Source organism: Myripristis murdjan, chromosome 14, assembly GCF_902150065.1.
Source record: "Myripristis murdjan chromosome 14, fMyrMur1.1, whole genome shotgun sequence".
In the NCBI taxonomy this organism is placed as follows: Eukaryota; Metazoa; Chordata; class Actinopteri; order Holocentriformes; family Holocentridae; genus Myripristis; species Myripristis murdjan.
This window is the reverse complement of record NC_043993.1, coordinates 6,715,001-6,739,418: the sequence shown is the minus strand read 5'-3', so window position 1 is coordinate 6,739,418 and position 24,418 is coordinate 6,715,001. Positions and strand designations below refer to the sequence as shown.

The 24,418-nt window shown below is 42.8% G+C and overlaps 1 protein-coding gene across 3 annotated transcripts in view; it reads left to right on the top strand.

The window, feature by feature from the left end:
• The first annotated feature begins 506 nt into the window (after positions 1-506).
• The window catches only part of tcf7 (transcription factor 7), an 88,832-nt gene continuing 64,920 nt past the window's right edge, over positions 507-24,418 (top strand). For 2 of the 3 annotated variants that reach the window (XM_030069221.1, XM_030069222.1), the window contains exons 1-3: positions 758-940; positions 1,314-1,383; positions 3,420-3,526. In XM_030069221.1, coding sequence (XP_029925081.1) covers positions 758-940; positions 1,314-1,383; positions 3,420-3,526 — 360 coding nt within the window. Of the gene's footprint in view, positions 941-1,313; positions 1,384-3,419; positions 3,527-24,418 lie in introns of all 3 variants that reach the window. The other variant, XM_030069220.1, reaches the window with a different exon arrangement.

The window sequence follows — 24,418 nt, the reverse complement described above, 5'->3', positions numbered from 1 at the left end:
TGTTCATTTGAATTTTCATTCCAAACAACTGTTTCTGCTGCAGGAAATCTATATTGCATAACTTCCTGTGCATAGGAGGATTTGTGTCAAATAAATAATTATCACGCCTTCGCCTCCAGACTGACTGTCTGTTCATTTTTGCTATTAACCCTGCAGCCTCTTGTACCGACTCTGACCCAAAAAAACAAGCGCTCCACTTTGTCCTGTGAGATTTTCCTCGGCTGCCGTTATCCCTGTGATGTTTCAGCGGTGCTTCTGCTGGTGCTGTGGTGGCAGAGGACGCCTCGGCGGGCAGCCTCCTGCAGGGGGACTTGGCGGAGAGCCGCGGCCCCTGGATAGTGTGAACACGCCCTTGGAAGTCATGAATAATGCCGGCGCAGTTCAGGGAGGTGATGTCTCTTTAAGAGTCTCAGCCCTCTGCTGAAACAATCGTACAACCCCCCAACAAGTCATCGGACCTGTCAATCATCCGGTCGGCGCCCTTTGATGTCGGGACTCCTCGCCTTGTCTTTGGGCTCAAATGAGCTGTTTGCTGCTGTAGGGAAACATTAGTCCTCTATCAACCTGCTGGGGGACACCGCATCGCAACTTTTTTTGGGGGGCTTTACTCTGCACTTTGGAAGCGGCCCCGTGCCGAGGAGATTTAATAGAAAGTTCCCCGCAGCAACGCGCCGGTCCTTGTCTTCATTTCTTCTTTTTTTATGTTACATCTGTTTAACCTGCTGTCATTATTTTGCCTGTTAACTGGGAGAGTAAAATGCCTCAGCTGAGCAGCGGCGGCGGGGACGACCTGGGAGCCAATGATGAGATGATAGCGTTCAAAGACGAAGGGGAGCAAGAGGAGAAAATACAAGAAAACGCCTTCACGGAGAGAGACCTGGCCGACCTCAAGTCTTCTCTGGTGAACGAGTCGGAAATAAATCAAAGTCCGAACGCAGCGGTAGGTAGAAACGGTGTGTGCGCGTGTGTGTGTGAGCGAGGGAGAGAGTGTGTAGGCTACGTATCTGTGAGAGTGAGAATGAGTGTGTATCAGTGAGAGGAAGCTTGTTTCTTGATAATGCTTGGATTAAATATGAAAAGCAGCCGCGGTAAAGCGCTATCATAAACTTTGCTAGGTGTACTACACATTTATTATCGGGTTATGATAGGAGAACAATGGCACAAAGTACGATACGGTTACTATAAACTTACTACCGGGCGCCGTACGCACGCTCAAAATCAGTGTGCGCGAGGCTCTCCTCCTGCTTTGTTGGTGTTTTGTTTGTTTTTGTTTATTCGGCGGCTGACCCGTGTTTGTTGTCGGTCCGTTGCAGGCGGTCAGACGGGGACAGCAGGGCGACCAGAGGGGCTTCCCGGATAAACACCGGGAGCATCTCGACGGTGGTAAGGAAAAAAAAAAAAAAAAAAAAAAACACACACACACACAACGCACCAGGACACACACACTTTCATCCGGGTGAAGTCCGTCAAAGAGAGCTGAAGTCCCTCAAAAGCTTCGTTGTGTCAAAATAAGAGCTTCTGGTCATGCACTGCAGTCATGACACGTGTTGCTTTACGGGATTAAAAGTGATTTGCAGAAGTTTGTTTCATGTGCACAATGCAAACAACTGGGCATCTGGATCTGGACGAGCTTTTTAGTGAAATGTGGACTGAGAGTCATGGCTTGTAGTTTTTCATTTAAAAACTGTCATTGTTTCTAGTGCAAATCAGATAAAGACTTTTTTTTTTTTTTTGATCAAGTCATGATAAATATCTGTCTTAAGTTATGTTAAGGTAGTGAAGAGTCATAAGTCCTTAAAGTGAAATTTATTCCTGAAAATCCCATCCAGGACTCTGTGGCGTCCCACTTTGAGAACCTCCAACATGAGCCACACATGACAGAGGAAAAAGTTAAAACGTAAAAGTCTGTTTTTGCTTGAATCAGTTGGGGAAAAAACACACTTTGCGTATGAGATTATTTACCTGTTTCCAGTGCAAATGATCTTGTTGAAGATTTTTTCTTGAATCAAATGGAGGGATATGCCTGAAATATCTCTTTCAACAAGTTATTTAGGGTAGTGTGATTCTCAAATTCTCCATTTTTGGTTAAAAGCTGTCCTTGGGATGTGTGATAGTTTGATCTGTTCCCAGCGTAAAGCAACTTGTTTCAAGTTGTTTTTTTTTTTTTTTTACTCAAATCAAACTGTATCGAAACAAGGAACATTATCTCAGCCCAGTCGTAGATTTTCTTTCAGTCAATTCAAGGAAAACAAGCCTTTGATACTCAGCAGAGACAAAATTACACTTTTTGGCAGCGCGGCCCACGCCGGAGGTTCTCAAATCAGGGTTCACCAGGCTCTTTGAGGGGGGTTTTCAGGGGTCTCTACCCACATGATGAATATATTTCACTTTTATTTCCTCACTAGAGGGAAGCGCAGTTTTGTTTTGTTTTTTAAATCATGGGTTTCACTGTCCTCACTGTTTCCCCGCCAACAGTAAAAAAAACACCCTAATAAGTCGGCACAAAGTCATATCTAAAAAGAAACATCTCCTGAGATGGCAGGCTTCCGATTAATATATTTTTAAAATGTGGGTTTGCGGTTTAAAGCATTCCTATCTGGAGGGTTTTTGACATGACAAGGCTAAAAAAGTGAAACTTGTAAAAAAAAAAAAAAATGTGATTTTTTTTTTTTTTTTTTTTTGTCATCTGTCACTGAAAGTAAAGTTTTGGGAAGCGTAGTGGTGGCTTGTGATGAGACTTGAGCAGGACAGCTCAGTGTGTTTCCGTGACTGGGAGGTAAAGCCAGTCTCAGTCAGTTCTGTGGAGGCCTGTGATGTTTGATATGGGTGGTGGCGAGTGGCAAATTAACACACAGGCTACAGGAGATCACGCCTCCCAGGCCAGGTCGCTGTTGTCACGCTTTTGTCCTAAGTGAGATAAGTCTGTTTCTCATACAAGGATTTAACATCTAGCAACTAGAGCACTCTTGCAAACAGTTGACCTACTTTGTTTGTACTTTTATTTTGGCTCTCAAAGGTTTTTTTTTTTTTTTTTTTTTCTGAAGCACACAACTAAAACTTTTAATACCACAGTGGGAGTAAGTATTTGATTTTCCTGTGTACTTTTTTGTAATTCTCAAAGGGTACGGCCAGCGTTTCATCCTCAGCTTGTATTCTTCCCTGCACTTGCATGAGCAACTTGGATTTTCACTTTCAATTAAATCGAGATACAAACATTTTTTTTTTTTTCCATGATCAATCATTGGCAGGCAGACTCTGCTGAACTGTCCCAAGAGGTTGATTTCCAAAATGAGGGGGGGAAAGTGACACCTACAAAATGACCTCTGATATGAAAAACAAAGCTCCAAGAACTCACTGCGTACCTAGCTCTTGTCTCTCATGTGTATTAATGCTGTGTATGCATCTGTGTGATCTATCAGTGTCGAAGCAGCAAGATGGAGGCATGTACAAGACGCCGACGTACCCGGGCTACCCGTTCCTGATGCTGCCTGACCCCTACCTCCCCAACAGCTCCGTGTCGCCATCTGTAAGTCAAAATCCAAGCTCTGTCACTGGCTGCTGCACTCTTCATCACGACACACACTGCGTTTCATCTGTTGGCTTGCACATGCAGTGTCTCGGGATAATTTGGCTTCCACATCTGTTCCTGTTTGAATCCCAGTATTTGGTTTTGGTGCTTTTCAAGGCATTAAAACCATTATTTGAACCCATAAGTCTTGATTCCAAACGTTGTTGGTGCCATACTTGTATGAGCTTGAGGGGGATAAATGGAGCTTTAATGTGAAGTTTGTTTAACAATACCCATTGGTGGTAACGCTCTTCATTAGCGAATGTGAAGGAAACACTGCCAACATCGTACTTGGAGATGGACATACTGCGAGCCTGCTGAGCCTGCTAGCAGCAAAAGCCTCCTCAATCGGCAGCATTTGAATGGGAGGAAACAGACAGGGTATGGAGGTGACAGCCAGTTAACGAGACGGATATATCAGCTCTTATCAGACAAAACCGTGCACGTTTCTGCTGGAGAGTCCCTGTTTTTATGCCTATTCCTCTTTTTTGAGCATTTTATAATGAGGAAATAAGCCCGCTTGTTAACTTTGCCTTTATACCACCATTGTCACATGTCCTATTAAATACTCTTTTCATGTTTTTACCTTATCGGTGCTACTTACACATTTTACCTGTTCCAAAAGCAGCATTTATAGCGCTGTAAATCCTATATGGTATGCACGTCCTTTAATTTTCAGTTCTAGTTTTTGAGTTGACATGAAATGAAAGTGGATTGATCTCAGACCTTTGAGGTTAACCTGGCACTCACCTGGCTGCAAACACCTATGTCTCACTTTGCTTCTTTTGAGACAGATGTTAATCATAGGACATTTACGCTTTGTTAAATAATATGCAGTAGAGGCCGATAGGGAAGATAAGATGAAGAGGAGGCCAGGGCCAGCAAAGGTCCGAAGACCTCCATGGTGATTACATGATGTAAGCCTCCATCCTCCAAGCCTCAGCAGAACCAGCATCACTTTATTTCAGTACTGTACGTGAACACATGCCTATAATTTGACACAGTGAAAGTCAGTGTTGGTACGAGGACAAGAAAAAGGCACGAGCAATGCACGATCACAGTTGCGGCACTGCAAATTAGTCACGAACTTTACATGTGTTCAGATTTAGCTTTGAAGTATGCCATTTTTCTTTTCTTTTTTTTCCTTCCCCCCTCACAGAATGAAACTGTATTTAAAACAGAGTAAAATAAAATCAAAGCGCAACAAACTCAAGAGGGAGAACAGGGAAAGAGGAGCTTGTTTTTGTTTATGCCCTGACTGAATTTGGAATATGACTGATGTCGTCATCACCAGCCGTTACGTGAAGTCTAATATAAAGTGAAAATAAAGTTTTCAATCTGTTTGTACCAGGCTTGAATGACAAAGAGGTATGTTGGTGTTTGAATTGCGAAATAAACTAGTAAAACAAACATCAGAAAGACTTATGGAACAATTTCAAGAGGCAGTATCACTCTGCCAGCCAGACAACCCTAAAAAATTAATCAGAAAATCCCTTCAAGACATCCATAAGAACCAGTACCCAAGTACAGGTTCTCTAATTGCTCCAAACATCAGCAGTTGTGTCTAATTAATGTTTCACAGGCTGCGTAATCCCGTGTCTTCAATTAACCCCCTGCTCTCGCAGACAAGACGCTGCTAAGCAGCAGAGATGTTTGTTTGTCAGATCACATATAGGCTAATCTGACACGAGACATGACGAATTTGGAATCCGCTGTATCATAGAAATCTGTTTTGTGGACATAAAAGTGATTTAGTAATGACACCTTGAAATTTATAGTGTGTTTGTCACATTTTTAAAAAATGCTGCCATCACATTTGGGGGAAAAAAAGAAGAAAAACAAGCTTTGAGGTGCTTTCTTTTTTACTTGGAAAGAAAATCCGATGCAATAGCAACTCCACTTTTAGGGGCCTCCCTTTTTGCGTTAAAAGGAGTGTGTATGAGTGTGCGAGGGCACATACACACATAACATATAGGCGGTAGCGTCATTGTTTGAGTGTGTAATCTCCCAAAGTATTACATTGAGGTCTGTTGTTTGCGAACCTACAGTGTGATTTAGATTATCATTGAGTGAGCGGCTATTATGGCGGAGGGAACTCGTATTTCATTAATCATCACCTTGGCAGCCTCTTTATACTTGTCATTGCATAACACAGCACATCCGGCATTGTGTTAGACAAACACAGTAAGCAAGTGTGATGGTATGTCTCGCTCATCTGTGTGTCGCCACCTCTGTTCACCTTCCTCCCTACGACCAAACCTAATCTCTTCTCTTCTCCTCTCTTCTCTTCTCTTCTCTTCTCTTCTCTTCTCTGCTCTTCTCTTCCTTTTTCTAATGAGAGCTGCTGACCGCAAATCTTTTCAGAGTTTGTTTTGTTTGGGGGAGGGGGGGTGGTTGGGATGCAAGATAAAGATAAAGAGCACTTTCTTTCCCTCCCGCATGTCTTCGAGACTCCACACAATGCTCACTTGTTGCTGCTTCCCTTGTAATTAGCCCTCTGGTAGCGAGGCGGTGGCGGTGTGTCAGGCCACATCTACCTGCCACTTGAAAGAGCTGAAGATGGGGTGGCGGGACGGGTGGCAGGTGGTGGTGGGAGGTGGGGGTCTTGATTGTGGATGGGTAACTATAGGTCTGGGACACCGACAGAAGGGCTGTGCAGTGTTTCCCTTATGTTGTTTCCCTTATGTTGTTGAGGTGCCGTGTGCTCTGCCCCTGCCCTGTGTGTGTGTCCGTGCCTGGCCGACTGTGTTTGCTCTCTTTCGTGGTGCTGCGGCTTCAAAACTGCAGTCCAAACTTCTGTGGCTGCTTGTAATGTCATTATAATACTGTGAAGTGTTTTTATGGAGATAGTTACAGGCCACTTTATCCTCTTCAGTGATGAGAACAGCGAAGGTGGATCATTCGTGCAGTTGCTCCATGCTAACACTGAGCACAGGTGCTTTCAAACTTTTTCATGTCTCGGACCCCCCAGGTTAACTTTTACACCCCTGTTTGAAGTGATTTTTACCCCAGGGACACTGACATGAAATTATATTTTGGTTTGTTTAGATGTCATACCCGAACACCGTGCTCAGGTTAAAAAAAAAAAAAAAAAAGATGTTAAAATAATCACATATTTTTTGTATCATCACACTCTCTAGTAAATTAAGTTATAGTGATATTTTAGTGTCATTCATTTTGCTGATGACCCTGTGGAAACCCCAAAAGGACCCCTGGTGGTCCCCGTACCCTGCTTTGAAAACCACAGCTGTAGTATTACACTGTGTTGAGGGATAGTAGGCAACTGGCATTATCCAAAACAAAACAAAACAAAAAAAAACAACAAAAAAAAATTTGCATGAGTTGATTATCTGTTCTGTTCATTCATAAATGTAAAAAGTGCAGTATAATTTGCTGATTACACACCTGATCTATTTCTTTAGAGCATCCATGTATCCATTTTGTATCTTTTTTTTTTTTTTTGGCAAATTTTACCAATTGTCTACCAAAAACTGGGTTAGGGTTAGGGTTGCTGCACTGCACACATATTTCAAAATTATTCCCATTTAGTTGCACAGCTACTACAAGTTATTTGCCGTTTACTCAGTGTAGGATATGTTGAAATGTTAGCGTGGAGCAGTGGAGAGAGTAAACTGTATCAGACACACGGGGGATTATTGCTGATTTTGCTCGTGTCATCTTACAGGTAAATTAAAAAATGGCCCAATCTGCCAAAACTCTGGTGTATTCCTTTAAATCTGCTGTTGCTCTCATTGTTAATACCATCAGCAAAGTGACAAAAATGCAAATGTAAAGTGTAAGATTTGTCTGCGTGTGTCTGTGCCTTTCCCTCCCCTCCCTCGGGTGGACTGTGTGGGTTTATCGCTCTTCGTAGACGCCTAATATATTATTTTCATATTTTCCCCTAAAGAGGGTTAATTTTCTTGTTTTTGAATCTTCTCCTGCCATTGTTTTGTTTTAATCATTTCTGTGTTCAGAGGGAGAATATATTTGGTTATGATTTGTAGGCTGGCCTCACAGGAATGAGACTCGCATGATATCCATCCCTGGATACAGTATTTTTTCTTTCTTTCTTTCTTTTTTTTTCATGTCAAACTTTTGTGAGCGTCCTTGTAAAAAACGACACTGATTCCACTCAGTCAGTGGGTCAGATTGTGTTTCACAGAATAAAACCCCAAAAAAAGAGGATTTCATTTTCTTTTAACCAAAGCCGCTTTTGTTCCGAAAAAGATTTTCGTGTTCTCTGCCAAGTTCAAAGACGTTGCTAACCAGATTGTCTAATTAGGGGATTCTTCTCCCCTCCAGACGATTAAATCACACCCCTTATTATTATAGTATTAATGTTAGCAGCTCTTCAAAAGACTCCTCCATAAAAATAAAAAAAAGAAAACCACACATCTAATCTCTGTTGAGAAGTCCTTTTTATAATGGGACTGAACACTGGAGAGGCCGTTCCCCTCCCAATGCAAAAGTTGCGATAATGTGACAGCATTTCGTGGGACGTGGAGGAGAAACGCCGCTTGTCATATTAATGTCGATATCAGCTGTGCTTTTAGAGAAAGTGGCCAAAGAAGGAGATTTGTGGGATCCTCAGATAAGACTGGACTCCCTTGGCTTGTTGTCTTTGGATAAAGCTTTATCCGGCATGTGTAAGCCAGTGTTTGTGTATGTATTGTGTGTGTAAATGTGCGTGTGTGTGTGTGTGTGTGTGTGTGGTTGCTCTTCAAGTTTCTAAGGTCTTCACATGCATGTTTCCTCCTCAAGTCTGTTGCCTCAGGCTTGTGTATCTATCAGGGGTTCATGGTGTGTTTTGTGCGCCTGTCCTTGCCATGTGGAGTGTTTGTGTGTATGTCTATCCAGCTATTGTGGTGCAGTGTGTGAGAGTGTGTGTGTGTGTGTGTGTGTGTTAGACCGTCCTTGGCTGTGCGGGCTGTGTGAATAATGCTGTGGATTACCAGCAGACAGTGTTTTTGAAGGGATCAGCACCAGAGGCCGTCTTTGTCGTCTCAAGGAGCGAAACCCCGACAGAGGGAAGACTGTCGCTGAAGACTGTCGGAGTTTCCCTCCCTTCCCTCTTCATCCACCCATCTTTCCCCCTTCCTCTGCTCTCTCCATCTGTCCGTCTCGTTTCTCTCTCTCTCTCCTTTTAGTGTTTCGTTTTCCATCTCGTCCTCATTGTCTTGCCGCGCTCTGCATCCGTCCGTCCCAAACAAACTCTGGCTCTCTGCCTGTCGGTTTTCCTTCTCCTTGAGCTTTACTTGAGCACATCTTTGCCTCAGTTGGATAGTTCACAATGAGGAGTGACAAGGGATGTGGAGGAGCAACAGAGGGACGTGAAAAGTGGCAAAGATCATGAGAAACTTTTAGGGATGGACTGATGCGTCGGCACTGTCAATATTTACCAATATCAGATTTAAAAAACAACATTGGTATCACTCCAGTATTATTTTTACTGCTCATATTTGGCATTTGGGTGACATATTTTCTAGGAGCGTGTCACCTAATACAGCTGGACAATGAGCAACATGAAAGTAAGACAGTCTTTTGTTTAAAAAACCCTAAAAACTTAGATAAGCTACACCTTTTTGGCAAATATACATGTTAGTATTGACGGTCGCAAGCGAGAAGATATCGGTGTTCCTCAGAAATACATTCGAGTGCATCCTCAGTGACCTCTGCTCCTGGGATTCGTTGCTTTTGGGCTGCGTGTTTGCATGGCAAGTAGGGAAATAGCCCTTCAGCTAGAAGACCTGGTTAAAGCCTCTGTGTCAGCAAGCATTTCCCCCTGCTGAAGTGTCTTTGAGCAAGACTTTTTTTTTTTTTTCATGGAATGAGAGCTGATAACATGAACGCAAAGAAAAGGAGTGAGGAGAGCAGGGAAAGAGGAGAAAGGAGGGATGAAGAAGAGAGTGTGAGGGATAAGAAATGCTCTAAATTTGATCCTCTAAGGCTTTAAGTTAAGAGTGATTGTGTAGCTTTTATTTCAAGAGGACGTCATTGCTTGAAAAAAGTGACTTTGTTCGTTTTGGAGGCTGATAAAGTTTCTGTCAAGAGAAGCTTTTGCTCGTTCCCAGCCCAACAAATTTTTATCTCTGAAACGTGTCAAAAAGTCAGATTAATTTATCGAGCTCCCAAAGGAGCAACTGAACAGTGAATTGTTTGGTGACGTTTCTGCGCGGCGGCCAGCCTGTCAGAGACCAGCCGGAGAGGGAGGATGAAGCCGTCGAGCCTAATATCCGATATTCAGCTGCATGAAAACATATTCGCTGTCAGAGAGGCTGTGAAACTCCCTGTGATGTGGAAGCTGTGGTCGAATGAAGACGTCAAACTCTTGAAGACAACACACCAGCTCTAAACACTCTCCCACTCGGTTAATCCATGCAGGCTGCGACCGGACTCGACATTCAGTCTGACTGAAATGCATCTGCTGTATTGATGTGTTTGTCTGAAATAAGAAAATAAGTTGATTTGAGGGACTATTTTACTGCATGTAAACTTAGTCACTGGAATTTACAAAGCAGCGCCTAACAGCTCAGTTTGAGAAGAGCAGTCTAATCATTTGGGGGAATTTCCTGCCCATCTGCTCTTTCATTTCATAACGAAAATTGAAGATTGACAGGAAGGGAGTGGGGAGACGCTGACATTTTTGGGAAAAGGTCAGGGTGAAACTTTGAAAGGGACGCCGTTAACGGTGCAGCTTTTTGTCAATTACCAATTTTGTTATCTCAGCTTTGAAAATGTCCCTCTGTGGTTTTCTGTAAAAGCCACTTTCTGCAGCTATCTACTTTCTATTCTGATTTTCAAAGTCATGCCAGGAAATAGCAGTCATACATTCAGGGGTCATAGAATTCCTGGAAATTTTGAAATTTTGAAAAGTCTGTTCCAGTCATGGGATTTAATAAATTCTTGGAATTTCAGTAGCCGTAGTTAAAAAAAAAAAAAAGAAAGAAAAAAAGAAAAGAAAAAAAAAGCTGTTAACCAAAAATCTAATATTCATCCATCATGTCAACATTATTCACTTCTCTTGAAGAATAAAAACACATAACAAGACCTCTGAATCTGGAGTGTATTTGTGGAAACTTTATATAGGGTTATATAGGGTGATGGAAATTTTAGTCATAGAAAGTACTGGAAAAGTCAGGGAGTGTTACATTTAACAGACTGTTTGCTCCTCTTTGATCCCCACAACCTGCTGGCGTGTTTCAGTGTTAAAAAAGTAGTTCAGTAATCATTTGTAAGTTTTAAAATGCACCTACTGCAACTTTTTCCATCTGGGTATGTGTAGTTTTCTCTCCTCGGCCCATCAACATTTTCCTCTTCATGAAAAATAACCATTTTTGTCGAACGCTCCCTCCCATCCTCTTTTTCTCCCTCCTCCTCTCCCTCCCAAACACTACGAGGTCGATCCCCCCTACATCAAGGGAATGGCAAGTGTGTGTGTGTGAGTCGCTAAGATCTTGCCACTTCCTTGTTTCCCATTGTGTTGCGGTGTTGACAGGGGGGTTGTTCAGCCAGCCCCTAGTCCCTTGGTAAACAATGGCAGCAACACGGGCTTAGGCCTCCCTAATCCCTCCCTCCATACAGACCCAGGGGCTGGGATGAGGCAGCGCTGGGGCCTCCCTGCCTCTGACTGGCTACGATAAGGACCCAGCCGCTTGGATTTAAGAGGCCTTAAAGAAAAGCAGCTTTCACTAAAGGCTGCGAGTGCTGCGAACGTCCGATGGAAACCCTGCATCTCCGGGAATCTCGACATGTTTCGGGTGGTGGGAGTTAAGAAAAGCAGGCTGTTCGGAAGGAAGTGCATTTTTGAAACGGAGCTCAGCGTGTAAAAGACACGTCACATATCAATTTAGGCCAAAGCGCTGACATTCGAGTCCGCAAGTTTCCCTTGGCGAGAGCGCTGTGTCCATGCGCTAGAGACACGGGCCGAGTCTTAACTCGCCATTGTTACAGTGTGTGTAAGCGAGAGATTATTGTTGTCTAAGTGTAAGATTATGGAGTGAAATGAGGCTGATGATAAGGAGGGGAACACTGCCCGTGGCTCTCGGCCAAACATAGAAAAAATGTCCGAATTGTGTCGTCTAAATTCCTCGTTCTTTGTGTTTAGATTGGGGGAGCACAAGGAGTTTCCTCATTCTCGTTGCAAATAAATGCCTTCCTTTGATGATCTTCTGATGACTTCTTTATTGTTTGAGAATAGATTCATAATTACACGGATTGTAGACCACAATATGCTGTGAAAGCCATCATGTCCTCCAGGCGTGTGTTGGGAGTTGCCTGTCATCAAAGGAGATGTGTGTGAGAGGGAGACCTAACTGAGAAACCATAATGTCTTACAGAGTTGTGAAGGGAATATTTAGCAGGGTTTCCTGCTGGTCTTGAAAATCCTTGAAAGTTTGTGAGAAAAATGAAATTGGGCCATGAATGTTTTTTGTTTTTTTTTTGTTATGTTTTTTTTTTTTGTTATTTTATTTTATTTTTAAGGAATTGATTGGAAAGTATTTTTTTCTATACACTCACCTAATTTCAACACTTCACAACCCTATAACAGACATTAATGTTTATTAAGCAGTTTTAAATAAAGCTTTCACGGTTATTTTTAAACCTGATAACATCAGGAGAAAAACATTAGTCATCCGATGTCTAATTTTGATCGACGTCATGCCTTACCTCAACAAATGGCAGTTTTGAGTCACTGAATTTCACCATGGAAGACCTTTAAAGTAACGGAAAAGTCCTTGAATTTGATGTCCAAGTGATTGTGGAAACCCTGATTTAGGATTTCTCCTGCAGTGTTTGGCAAAGCAACACATGCACGAGAAAGAGAGAGATTTCTGATGATCTGTGAGTGTGTGTGTGTGTAGCAGTTGTGAGCATGCTCAGTGGCTCTTAGGTTCAGCGAGGGCCCTCATCACTTTGAAGAGGGACAGGAAATGAGAAAGAGAGGTTAAAATAGAAGGTGGATAGAGAGACTGTAAAGAAAGAGTTTAAAGAGAGATGGTTAAAGAGAATGATAGAAAGAGAGAGTTAAAGGGAGAATGATAGAAAGTGTGTGTGTGTGTGTGTGTGTGTGTGTGTGTGTGTGGGCGGGGGTTGGGGGGGGGTTGTCGATTAAAATACAAATGACCATAAGAGGGTCCTCATCACCCTCCCGGCTTTGAAGTAGCGGGCCCTGAAGCCGCTTGAAGAGAAACTGTTCAGAAGACTATTTCAGGAGGCGGAAATGTTTCAAAGAATATCAGAAGAAGAAAAAGCCCCGCTGGATCGCTCCGAGGTGTTTATACCTGTAATTATTCATCCACTTATTTCTTTCCGGTGGGATGAGGGAGTCAGCAGAGGGGGAAAAGACAGGTGTTGGCAGAGGAAGTGTGGTTTGGTTTGATTGATATTATTTAGTCCCGTTTTTCCCCCTCACACACCCCATCTGCACACGCACACATGTAGAGATATATACAGACATACAGTAACAAACACATGCACAAACACATGGGTCCACACTTATTTATTCACACCGACGAGTCTTCTCTATGCAAAACAGATTTTCAACTGTAATGGAACCACCTTGTTGTTAAAAGTGATATTAAACTTTAATAAATTGTCGTCAAATTAATTATTGCGCCTTTGTATGAATACCGTAAACAAATGAGACTGGTGTTATTAGTGCCTGTGTGTCTTATAATTAAAACTGCATCTCCCATTAAGCTGTCACAAAATGATGCTTGCTTTACTGTAAACCTGCAATAATTTAAAATGTGGAAGTCAGTTATTAGTTTATTTGTAAAGGACACGGACAGACGACACTGAGTGTCAGTGTTGTCAATGTACTGTACACGTGTGTATAACCAAAACACACTTCCAACACCAGCTGAGATGCAGCTGACAAAAAATGCAAAATTTGTATGTAAATAAGTAGATTGATGAGCATCATGCATTAGTTAGTTGAGTCTTAATTACCCCCACTTAAAGCATCCCTCAACAATTTTGATAATTGCAGCTTAAACATGTTGGACGTTTTTCTTATTTTACCATCTGCCATCAGTAGAAGCTCTGAAAGCTTTCACTGTTTTTATAGAAAGAACAGCGCCATCTTACTGTTTTGTGCCATAAAGCAAAGTCCATTTGTGCCATAAAGCAATTGGACAGATTTCCCAGGAAATCCTTGCTCACATGCGTGCATATATATATATATATACATGGGGCAGTGCACATGCAAACACATATGTGCACAGTCATTCCTGTAAACACAGTGACAAGTAAACAACAGAGATGGGTGTTGTTACAGTAAACACAGGGACAAACACAAAGATGAGACCACATTGCCCATAAAATCCGTTGCTTCCTGTAACAAAAGTTTTTCTCTTTTGCTTTACTGAGAAGGTTTAACAAGTTAGAAGTTATGTTTTTGCTGCAAGAACAGCGCCCTCCACCTGTTTTGTACCATAAAGCAGAGCCAATTTTCAAGGAAATCAAACATGGCGGCGCTCAGGGTAAAATGCATTTTACAGACCGTATTCTCACCAGCGGTCTCCTCACAATGCTACTGATGTCTCAATATTACAGTAGGTACGCTTTATCTATGTTTAAATGCTACTTGTTGCTTTTAAATTTTCAGACACACTTAAACAACTGCACATTTGCACACTTATCAAACGCACTCGGTATCTCCCCTTTGCCGCCTTGAAAAGAGTGCGCAGCTGCCCCTGCTGCAGAGAGTCGGGCTGTCATGGACTCCTCTTCTTTAGTTCACCGCTCCTCTTAGGCCTTTTTACTGCCGGGACGCTCAGGACAGGGAGGGACAGGAAAGGGCTGAAAGGAGTGATGGCGGGGACCAGGAACGCTTTGGAAGCAGATTCGAGCAGAGGTCACCTTATGTGTTTCAGAGAAGGCCTGTTTATTCATTCAATAGTCCGTATAAACCACATATGCATATGCAGTTTGTTCGGGCTTATCCTGTATTGGGAAAAACATGAGGGGGAGATGAATTGTTTATTGGCATTTGTGCATCTACCTTGGCAGTGTGAGTCAGTCTCATGTCACTGAGCACTTTGGATTTAAATCGAAAGTGAATGGCTGACTGTGATTTAGACCGACTCTTCCTTCTTTTGAAACTTTTGCAAGAGAAGAAGGGGGAGAGACTGAGACAGAGGATGTAACAGGACAAGTTTCGACCAGGAGCCTGTCTTTGTTTGGGCCCCAGTGTTTATCTGTGAGGTCTTTACAAAGTGTGTGTGTGTGTGTGTGTGTGTTGTGGGATGTTGCACCCAGGTGAGTCATTGGCCTGTGGAGTGAAACCAAACAGGGTTTCTCTTGTGTCTTTGTTGACAGAGCAGCGTGGGCCAGGCCTCCCAGATGGATGCATTCTCAGCCTGTAGTTAATCAACTACAGCATGGACATACACACACACACACACGTATGCACACACAGACATGCACACACACATGCACATATATCCAATATAAGCTTTTATAGGTTTGTAGCTCTGTTGGTCATCTACTTACACACACTGCACACATGGTTTGGGGATTTGCTGATCATTAAAAAAGGCACACACATGGCATGAAGTTTGTAGGTTAGTGGGCCATACACACACACTGTCACACACACAGACTGTCACACACTCACACAAGCCATAAACATATTTGACCCCCCTGTCCTCCAGCGTCTCTTTGGTCAGCGAAGCATGTCACAGTTGCACTTACCTCTGTCTATTATCTGTCCGCCTGTCTTTCTTTCTTTCCAGGATGTTATGGCTGGAATTTCAAGGTGGAAGGGGATTCAAAATTACACAGCACATAAAGTGACATGAGAGGTGGCTATACATGGGGAATTCCCCTTTCTGTCTATCGTGTGCCACATGGATTCCCATTTCAAAAACACAGTGCACTCAGAATAAAATGCATTTAATATTATGGTGATGGAGGTAAAAGCAAAAGTCTTAGGATCTGGTTGGAAGTGCATTGGTTGTTTGTTTTTAATTATGTAGCCATAATAACAAAATGTATTTTTAATGTCTGCACTTGCAGGCAAAGTGCCCTGTATTTTTTTTTTTTTTAAACATGTCATCAGTGTAGACATGCTTTGCATAAAAAGAAAAATTCCGGCACGTATAGTCACTCTATGAAGTAAAGCTGTGTATTTATAAATCCTCCACTGAGCACCTGTTTGCATACGTTTTGACCAGATCCACGCTGAACCTCTCTCGCATGTTTTTCTTCATTACACAGCACATTAATTTGCCTAAGTAACCAAAGTTCAGCTCGTCTTAATCCAGCTCTGAGGCTCCTCTCCTATCATCTGAAACCTCTAATATCCACTTTGCCTTTTCTGAACTGTTTTTTTTGCCAGCTGGCGCCGTCCCCGGAGTTTTGGAAATGTTTTAGGTTTTGACCTCGAGTGAAAGGCAAGCCATAGCAAATCTATTTAAAATGTCAAAAATGGATGTCAGTGGCAAAACCAACCTTTCTTTTTTCCAATTTTCAAAAAGTTAACAGTTGTGTTTGTGGGCTACCAGATGGTATTGAAGTTGTTTTTCTGCTCGTGTGCATGTGTGTGTGTGCGTGTGTGTGACTTTTTTTTTTTTTTTTTAAGAAATCATGTGACCTATGGGAATTAAAGTCTTGTTTCATTTCCTCATCATTACTGTAGATAATCATCCTGCTGAACGTTTTCACAAAGCAGTGTCACCACCTCCATAGATTAGTAAGGGTTCACACTACAAACAGGGCAGCACAGTGACACACACTCACACACAGCACGTACACACAAATGCACATCATAAAAGGGAACAAAAAGTAAGAGGAACATCAGACATTTCCAAAAATTTGAACAGTATGATTAGGATTTTTTTTTCAGTGAGTTGATGCAGATCACATAAATACAACTAAATAAAAAGACATAATGAGAGATATTATTTTCACTTTACAGACAAACGTTGTGATATCCATCCCTTTTGTTCATAACATTTTGTCAGTGAATCAGTGAATGCTGAAATATCAAATCTTCAGACATAATTATTGGATCTTGGATCTTGGATCCTGTTTTAATGCTCAAAATCATCAGTTATGTGAGATCATTACACTTGTCATTAGGTCAGTCTCAGCTAATCAGATCCAGGGATTTATCACTGCCAGCCATCTCTCTCTCTCTCCCTCTCTCTCCCGCATCATACACACACATACACACACATACTGTGTATATGTGTGTGTTTGTGTGTGTGTGTGTGTATATCCACACATACAGTGTCATAGCGTTAACAAATAACCTGTGTTTGTTGCCTGCCATTAGGCAGCATATATTCAGCATACATTCATAAGCATGCTTTGTAAAAGATGAAAGGTGAACAAAAAGCGGAGGCTGGAGATACTCTGTGTTAGCTGTTGGTTAGCACAGATAATTGTCCACACTATGATGAAAGTATTCGAGCATGCAATGAAAGGCTTCTCACCGTATCATATTTTCGCATCTTTAATGTTCCTTCAGAGCCGCGAAAGCAAAATGCATCACAGAATTTTACAAAGCCAAAGTGCTGGAAGGAGCGAGGGAGCGAGTGTTTTAGCAGCCGAGACAGTGAGAAAGAGCGAGCGGGCCTGAGGTGAGAGATCCTCAGCTCCTTTTCGAGGTGCGACCTCCAAACAAATGTCCATTGTTTTGTCTGAGCGCCAGGCTGTCGGCAGCACAGTGAGAGGAAATGGGAAAGCTATCACATTAGGCAAGACTTGTACTTAATGGGTAAGTGGAGCAAACCTTTTGGCACTTCTTTGGCACAAAAGTAAGAAAGCGCATTGGATTTTCCATTCGCCAAGAGTTCAGTTCCAGTTGTTTTGTTTGGACACTGGAGGTGGGACTCCTGCACGGATTGGCTACATATTTTTGAGTCCGTGTTGAGTAAAAATAAGTTGCATATGTTTCAATGTGCAACCATAACCGAAAGATCAGTATTAGATTATGATAAAGTTAATTGCTTTATTAAATTTGCCCGTCAGTCACCTTGTTCTGTCATCACCTCAGCCGTTCACGTTTCCCTTGGAGTCATGTTGAAACACAAATGATGCAACCTGGACTGGATCTAACATTCCAGTCTGCTCCCGTTTGGCCTAGTTCTCATTTTGTGTTGTGCGATGGAAAAGGGTCCCAACTGATGAAAACCAAGATCACCCGTTTGCCACCCGCAGACCATTAGCCTCAACTCTTCAGCTTTATCTAAAAGTGAGAAACTGACGACATGTAGCCACTCTAAAGCTAAAGGAAGACTCTAAAGCTGTGAAGGAAGTCGGTAAAAACCACATAAAATAAATCAGAGGTCAGAGGTCCAGGCGGTGGAACCAGTGGTGTAGTTCAAGAGGTGGTCTGAATAGATGTGAATGGTAGGTGTGAAGTGGGCAGTCACCTAAAAACAATGGCCGCTTCTTTATGGGAGGAAGCAAAAGGTTTAACCAGCAAAACATGAAGCTACCCCAGACCATATGCTGGATGCCCTCTCTCCTTCGATGAACAGCTTCACATTTTGAAATCTTTGTTTATCCTGGTAGGATCGTGTGCCTCAGACTTTCATGCTTGCCCTGCTCAGGTAGATCTGCTCCCCACTGATCAGCCAATCAGCATTAAGCCCTTCACTGGATCAGGTGTGCGGGAGCAGAGCTGGATCATCAACATCCCCGAGGGCCGGACTGGGGAAACACTGATTTACAGCATCAAGCCCATCGAAAACAGATGGGAAAGTGAAAAGCTTTGTGCCTGTAATAACATTCAAAAGATGCGTCTATGCGTTCACTTTTGTGCAAACTTGAGACGATCTCTCTCGGGAAAGACAGAAGTGGCGACGTGGCATCGTTGGATTTACTCCTCACGTAACATCTATTCCCGTATTTACTATAAAAACACACCACACCACACTTTGATGGACCCCTGACTGATGAATTTGGATTATTACTCATTTTTTCTTGTGATTAGCTATCTTTATCTTTGACTTTAAGTGTGCATGATCAGTTTGTGGCGATTTTAACCCGTATCAGCTCACTACTGACTGATGAAGCCCTGATACATCCAGACTGTTGTCGCGTTACCAGTTCAGACAAGCAGCCTTGTTTTTCTTCTCACCAGACATGTATCTTTGAAAAATGTACAAATTGGTAGTTGGGATTTGTCTTGTGCATTTTGCCGTCATTGTTTGATTTTTCTTAAAAGATGAAAACAACAAGCAGTGGAGTTAGATTTTAGTTTGTCATCTCCATTCATGTTGACTTAACGTTTAAAAGCCGACAGCCACGTAGTGTACAACTACCGTGTGCAAGCATAGAGGCAGACACGCGCACACGCATACACACACACACACACACACACACACACACACACACACACACAGAATACAGCTGCCATATGTGATCGTAGATGACAATTTGCCATGTGCTCTGCCTCTTTCATCTCTCCCTGTAAGGAAATTTACGACTTGTTTACGTTCTCCTCCCAAGGAATAGAGGTGTATGTGTGTGTGTGTGTGTGCGTGTGTGTGTGCGCATATTCCTAGAGTTGAATGGAAATTGAACTTCCTATCTAGTTGTTTTGATGTCCCTTTATGTGCACTTTTGTTGTGCGTGTGTGTTTGGAGTGTGGTTCCAGAGTAGGATGGCACATCCCATCCTGTGCGTATGTGTGTGTGTGTGTGTGTGTGTGTGTGTGTGTGTGTGTGTGTGTGTCTGAGTGTTTGGGTGTGTGTGTGCCATTCAGTAGGTGGGATCTTCCTATAGTTGTTCCTGTGGTGTTGCTGTTGTCCAAGCCTGTTTAAAAGTGGAACATCATCTTAGTCCCACTGTAATAAGTTACTTAAATGTTTTATCTCACATCTGAAAGGTATCCAGTGGAGTTTGTGACTACTGCTGGCGCTTTAGTGCACATGGAAAAAAAAAAAAGTGGCCATTTTGAGGTGGGAAATCCCTTCAGCATGTTAATTAGACCTCAAGGACACAGTGTGTGTTTGGCGAGATATTTTGTCCACCAAACCGAGTGTGTTTACAAGGCAGCCTACTCTGGGTACCTTTTAATTTTCCTATTTACTCTCTGAGCGCTTCTCTCTTACATGATCACTCTGGTGTCACATGAACATGCTGAAGCCCCTCTGGCTCTCTGACCCTTGACCCCCCTCACAGCAATCTGCAATCCAAAGCTTATTGCACTCTTTCTTGCATTATAAGTCATCCTGGAAAAGAACATCATGCTTGTAGTGTAAACAGCCAAAAACAAGTAGAATACAGAAAGAGAAGGACTGAAGTGGTGAGGCTCAACCAAAAACTGTAAAATATAAAACAGTAGCCTGTGTTCTGCAAAAAAAAAAAACAAAGTGTCTGTTTATGAGCAGTGATGACAGCAAAGTATATTTCTTAAGTGTAAATGTAAAATGACTTGTGTATGGTGTGCTTTTTAATTATTCTTATGAATAGGGCTGTACAATGTGGGGAAAATGAGGTGATGTGTGATGATGTGGGCTATTGTGATGGCAATAAACATAATAAATATTTCAGCAGACTGACTTGCCAGCTACCATTTGTGAATACTCATAGCACAATGATAATGAAAAAAAATATATGGTGGAACATGGTGCAGCTTTACAGTGAAGCAAAAGGTGAAGGTTTGGTTTGATGATTTTTTTTTTTGGCCATTTTCTCAGACATGTTGGCGAGCCGGACGCCTGACACAGTAACAGACTGACTGGTTTACTGGACGACTGAGTCAGAAACAGACAAGCAAATCATTTGATAGGCTGGTTTTCATCAGCATGTGTGCTTAAGTGTGAATAAATAGGTCTATATTTGATTCAGTCCACTTTTGAAGTGATTTTGGCCCTAACCCTTTCCATACACCCGCTCGCTCAGACTTACACACACACCTACGCCGCCCACACCCTCCCTCCATCATGCCAAATAGTTTTAATATGTGCTTTATTAAAATAGTGTTTTTAAAAATAGGCATCTAAATGAAACTTAAGCTCTGTCCTCCCCTCCGCCCCTCTCCACCCCGTGCCCATGGCTCTGCCCAGACCAGCTGGAGCCTCCACAGCCGCATGAAGCAGCCCAGCACACATGGGTGTGATCACACACACACACACACACACATGCAAACACACACGCACACACACAGAAACAGTAGTGTAATCCTCTCCCATATGATACTCATCTGCTGAGGGAAGGAAGCAGCCACCGCCTTCGTACCCTGACACACACACACATACATGGCTCAGATGCCCACGACTGCCATACATACACACACATATACTGACTTTACACACACACAATTAACACACGTATAAATACACTGATGTAAACACCCCCCCCCCAACACACACACACACACAGCACACACACAGCTCACACACATAAACCATACTGTACCTCCACACTTCCTTCTTCCGCTTCCTTTAACATACATACACACACCACACACTGCAGCATCACCTCAACACTTTAAAAGTGTGTATTGTTTGAAAACCTACTAACAGGTGACAGAAAAGAAAATCCTTGTAACTCTCTGAGACAAAAAGAGAGCTTCAAAGGAGAAAAGAAGTCGTTAAAGAGCCAGATAAAGGTTCAGCATCACTGCTGGCTCCCAGGTTTTACTCCCTTCAGCTTTGCTGCAGTTTACTAGATGATTTTGTTTTTCATTTATGGCTCGATTTAGTGCTGCAAAATGTTTCTTATGAGCAGCTCCAGCTTGATGATACATAATTAGGTATTACCACATTGGTTCTCATAGAGGATTCTCCTCAGAGGTCAGGCTGAGCTACTGAAGGACATTTAGTAATGAGGGCAGAAGTGTGCATTTTGAAACGCCAAATTTGAAATTTCCCCACTGTGGGACTAATAAAGGAATATCTTATCTGATCATCAACTTTATTGTGATACCTTTGTGTTACGGATGCACCAGTATGATACTAATACTGGTATTGGTGCAGTACCAGGCTAACATGATAATAAACCATCTGTATCTGTATTGGAGATTTCAACCAAGGTTAAACAAAATAAGAAACATGTCAGATATGAACGCAAACTTGTGCATTTTTGGGGAAAACAGTGATTTTATATAAACTATTTTGTCCAATAACGGTCCAAGCTTCCATTGTTGAATTGATGATAAAATAACTGACCGTATCAATTGTTACTCTGTGTCTGTCAGTACTTAAGGTTTTGTATTCGGTGTCTATATCAGCATTGATCAAGTGATATCGGTGTATCCCTACTCTGTGTAATTGCTTTAAACAAATGAGACCATGGCTGAGACGGCTGTTAGGAAGCCTCCGTCTCACACACGTGCTGTTGCCGCTGCGAGTGCTTCTCAAGCTCAAGACCACGTTTCCCATAAACCCTGTCGCTCTCTGTCGCTACATGTACATGTTTTCAAGCGTTGTCGTTTGTGGCTTTAACAAAGAGAGCAAGCATCAAGTGATTTTTCCATTGGCCCTCCACTTATTCTACTTTTTTTTTTTTGAGAAACTCTGAAATCTGTCGTCATGTTGGTTCTGGCAGAGCTGCACACACTACCTGTTTTGTGTGTTATGGAAAGCAGTGCAACAGATATCTAACCCAGTGCCACACAAATGCAAATTGCAGTGAACGGGATTCCTGTCCTCCACCAAAAAACGACCTCATAGGTCGTTTTGTACAAGCAGGTTATTATAGTCTGTAGTTGTGTTTTAAAGCTAAACGACACCCACACACACCAAAGTTCAGATCCTGCATGAAGCAAACCTGGTGTTCATTTCCGGGTGTTTTGTTTCATTTGTCTCTGCTTGCTTATTAGTTATTTCATTACCATGATGGCAAAGGTGCTCTAACCTCAATACAACCTCAACCAAGTATTTTTGGCGCCTAACCTTAACCACACTGCAGCCGCGTTGACACGCACGCCACGGCTGGTGGCATATCTCCCGGAGCCAGTAGGGGGTGCTCATTTAGGAAACGCTCCTGTGGGTGGTATTAGAGAGTAGGAACAAATGACTTGCTAATGTTTCACACTTAAAGTGTTAATGATTCCTTGAAGTTAACATGCCACGTGTTGCACCTTTGAAGGGCAGAGATAAAGAAATGAGTTTGTTTCAGGTGTGTGTGGTGGGTTACTGTCAGCAGTGTGATCATCATCATCATTCCTGGAACTCTCTCCTGTATTTGGGTTGTGCTTTGGTTTTTTTTGTTTTTTCTTACAGTAAGTTAATATATTTTGGCACCGTGTGTGTGTAGTGTGTGTGCGTGTGTGTGTGTTAATGAGTGCTGTAAGCCAGAAAAGAGAGGGAGAGGAATTCCCTCTTCAACAGGTTTCCTTAAAGGGAGCTCGGCCATGCGTCAAATTTATTTCCTACTTTTGTTTTATCCCCTTTTGTTGAATAGGGAAAGACGCACATTTAATACACCCATACCCACCTTTTGGTCATGAGAACTTTGTTGAGGTCTAGACAGGGAAAGTCCTCATGCCTTCAAGAGACGCAAAACTCACGCACACACAACGACATGCACCCAAGCTATGGCGCAGATTTTTTTTCCCCACCGGCCTCCACCCTGCGATCGCCTGGAGCCGAAATCCTTAACTTAGCGTTAGATATCTGTGTTAAACAGAGTTGTTTTAAAGCACATCTCTTCTCAACTGAGGAATCACTTTTCTACCTTTTACAGAAAATTGAACCAGCATTATGTCTTAGATAAAGGAGGTTGTGAGAGGGAGGGAGGGAGGGAGTGAGGACGAGACAGAAACTGAATGAAAGGAAAATTTGCCTCTGATAACAGCGTCAGCATTTCGGCGGTGGCGACGAGAGGTGATAGTGTTTGGCGGCCTTGAGGAAACAGGGAACGATGACGCCGGCCTGAAAGAAGACATGAGGAGAGGGAGGAGGAGAAGAAGAGTCATGAGGAGGGGTGAAATGTTGAGAGAAGATGGAGAGGGAGATGAAGAGAAAGAGCGCGCTGTTGTCATGGCAAACTCATTGTCACCGTCAACTAGCAGTGTTTATGTCACCCAAGACGGAGGCTCAGAAAGCGTTTTCATTGTATGCTGGTGTGTGTGTCTGTGTGTGTGTGTGTGTGCGTGGGTGTGGGTGTGTGTGTCTCTGCAGGTATTGTGGTAAATCAGCCTCTGTGAGCATTTGTCAGGACCATACTTAAATAGGGCAACGGTGGTGTTATGGTGTATGGCGCTATGCATTGTGGTTGTGTATGTGTGTGTGTTTTGTTTGTGACAGTATGGGTGTTGAACATGTCAGCGGTGCAGGACATGTGTGTGGGAAACACTGTATGAACAGACCAGGCAGATAAAAGGAGGCTGGGGCAGGCAGGAAGTCAAGAACAAAAGAAAGACTCTCAGATCATCAGATTTAACAGAGATCAGGGTGGGCAGTGAGAGAGGGGCTGACGGAGGAAAGAGGGAAGAGAGGTGACAAGCTGGAGAGAGAGAGAGAGAGAGAGAGAACGAGGTTAATAGACAGATGGAGAGAAAGCGCGAGAGAGATGAAGAAAAAGAAGATAGTGCAGTAGCGGAAGGGAGTTCGCAGTAAACAGTGAGAAGCCGGTAACCGCGTTGTGCACCTGGTAAAACAAACCGCAGCCTCAGTTGAAACAGACTCCGGCACCTTAACAACACCTTTAACCGTTTCGCCGCCGTACTCAAGGAAAAAAAAAAAAAGGGGCCAAAAACACGGCGCCAATTTGAATCCCAGAGCAGAACTTTCTTTTTCAGCTGGACTCAGCAGGAAGTGGATTTTGTCAGAAGGAACCAGAGCGGGCAGCAGAACTGACAGAGCGACAGTATTTGATGAACAGATATGAGAAAGGCTTTGCTGGCCGGGGCGCGCTGACAGCTGCTTCGTCGGGTCAGAC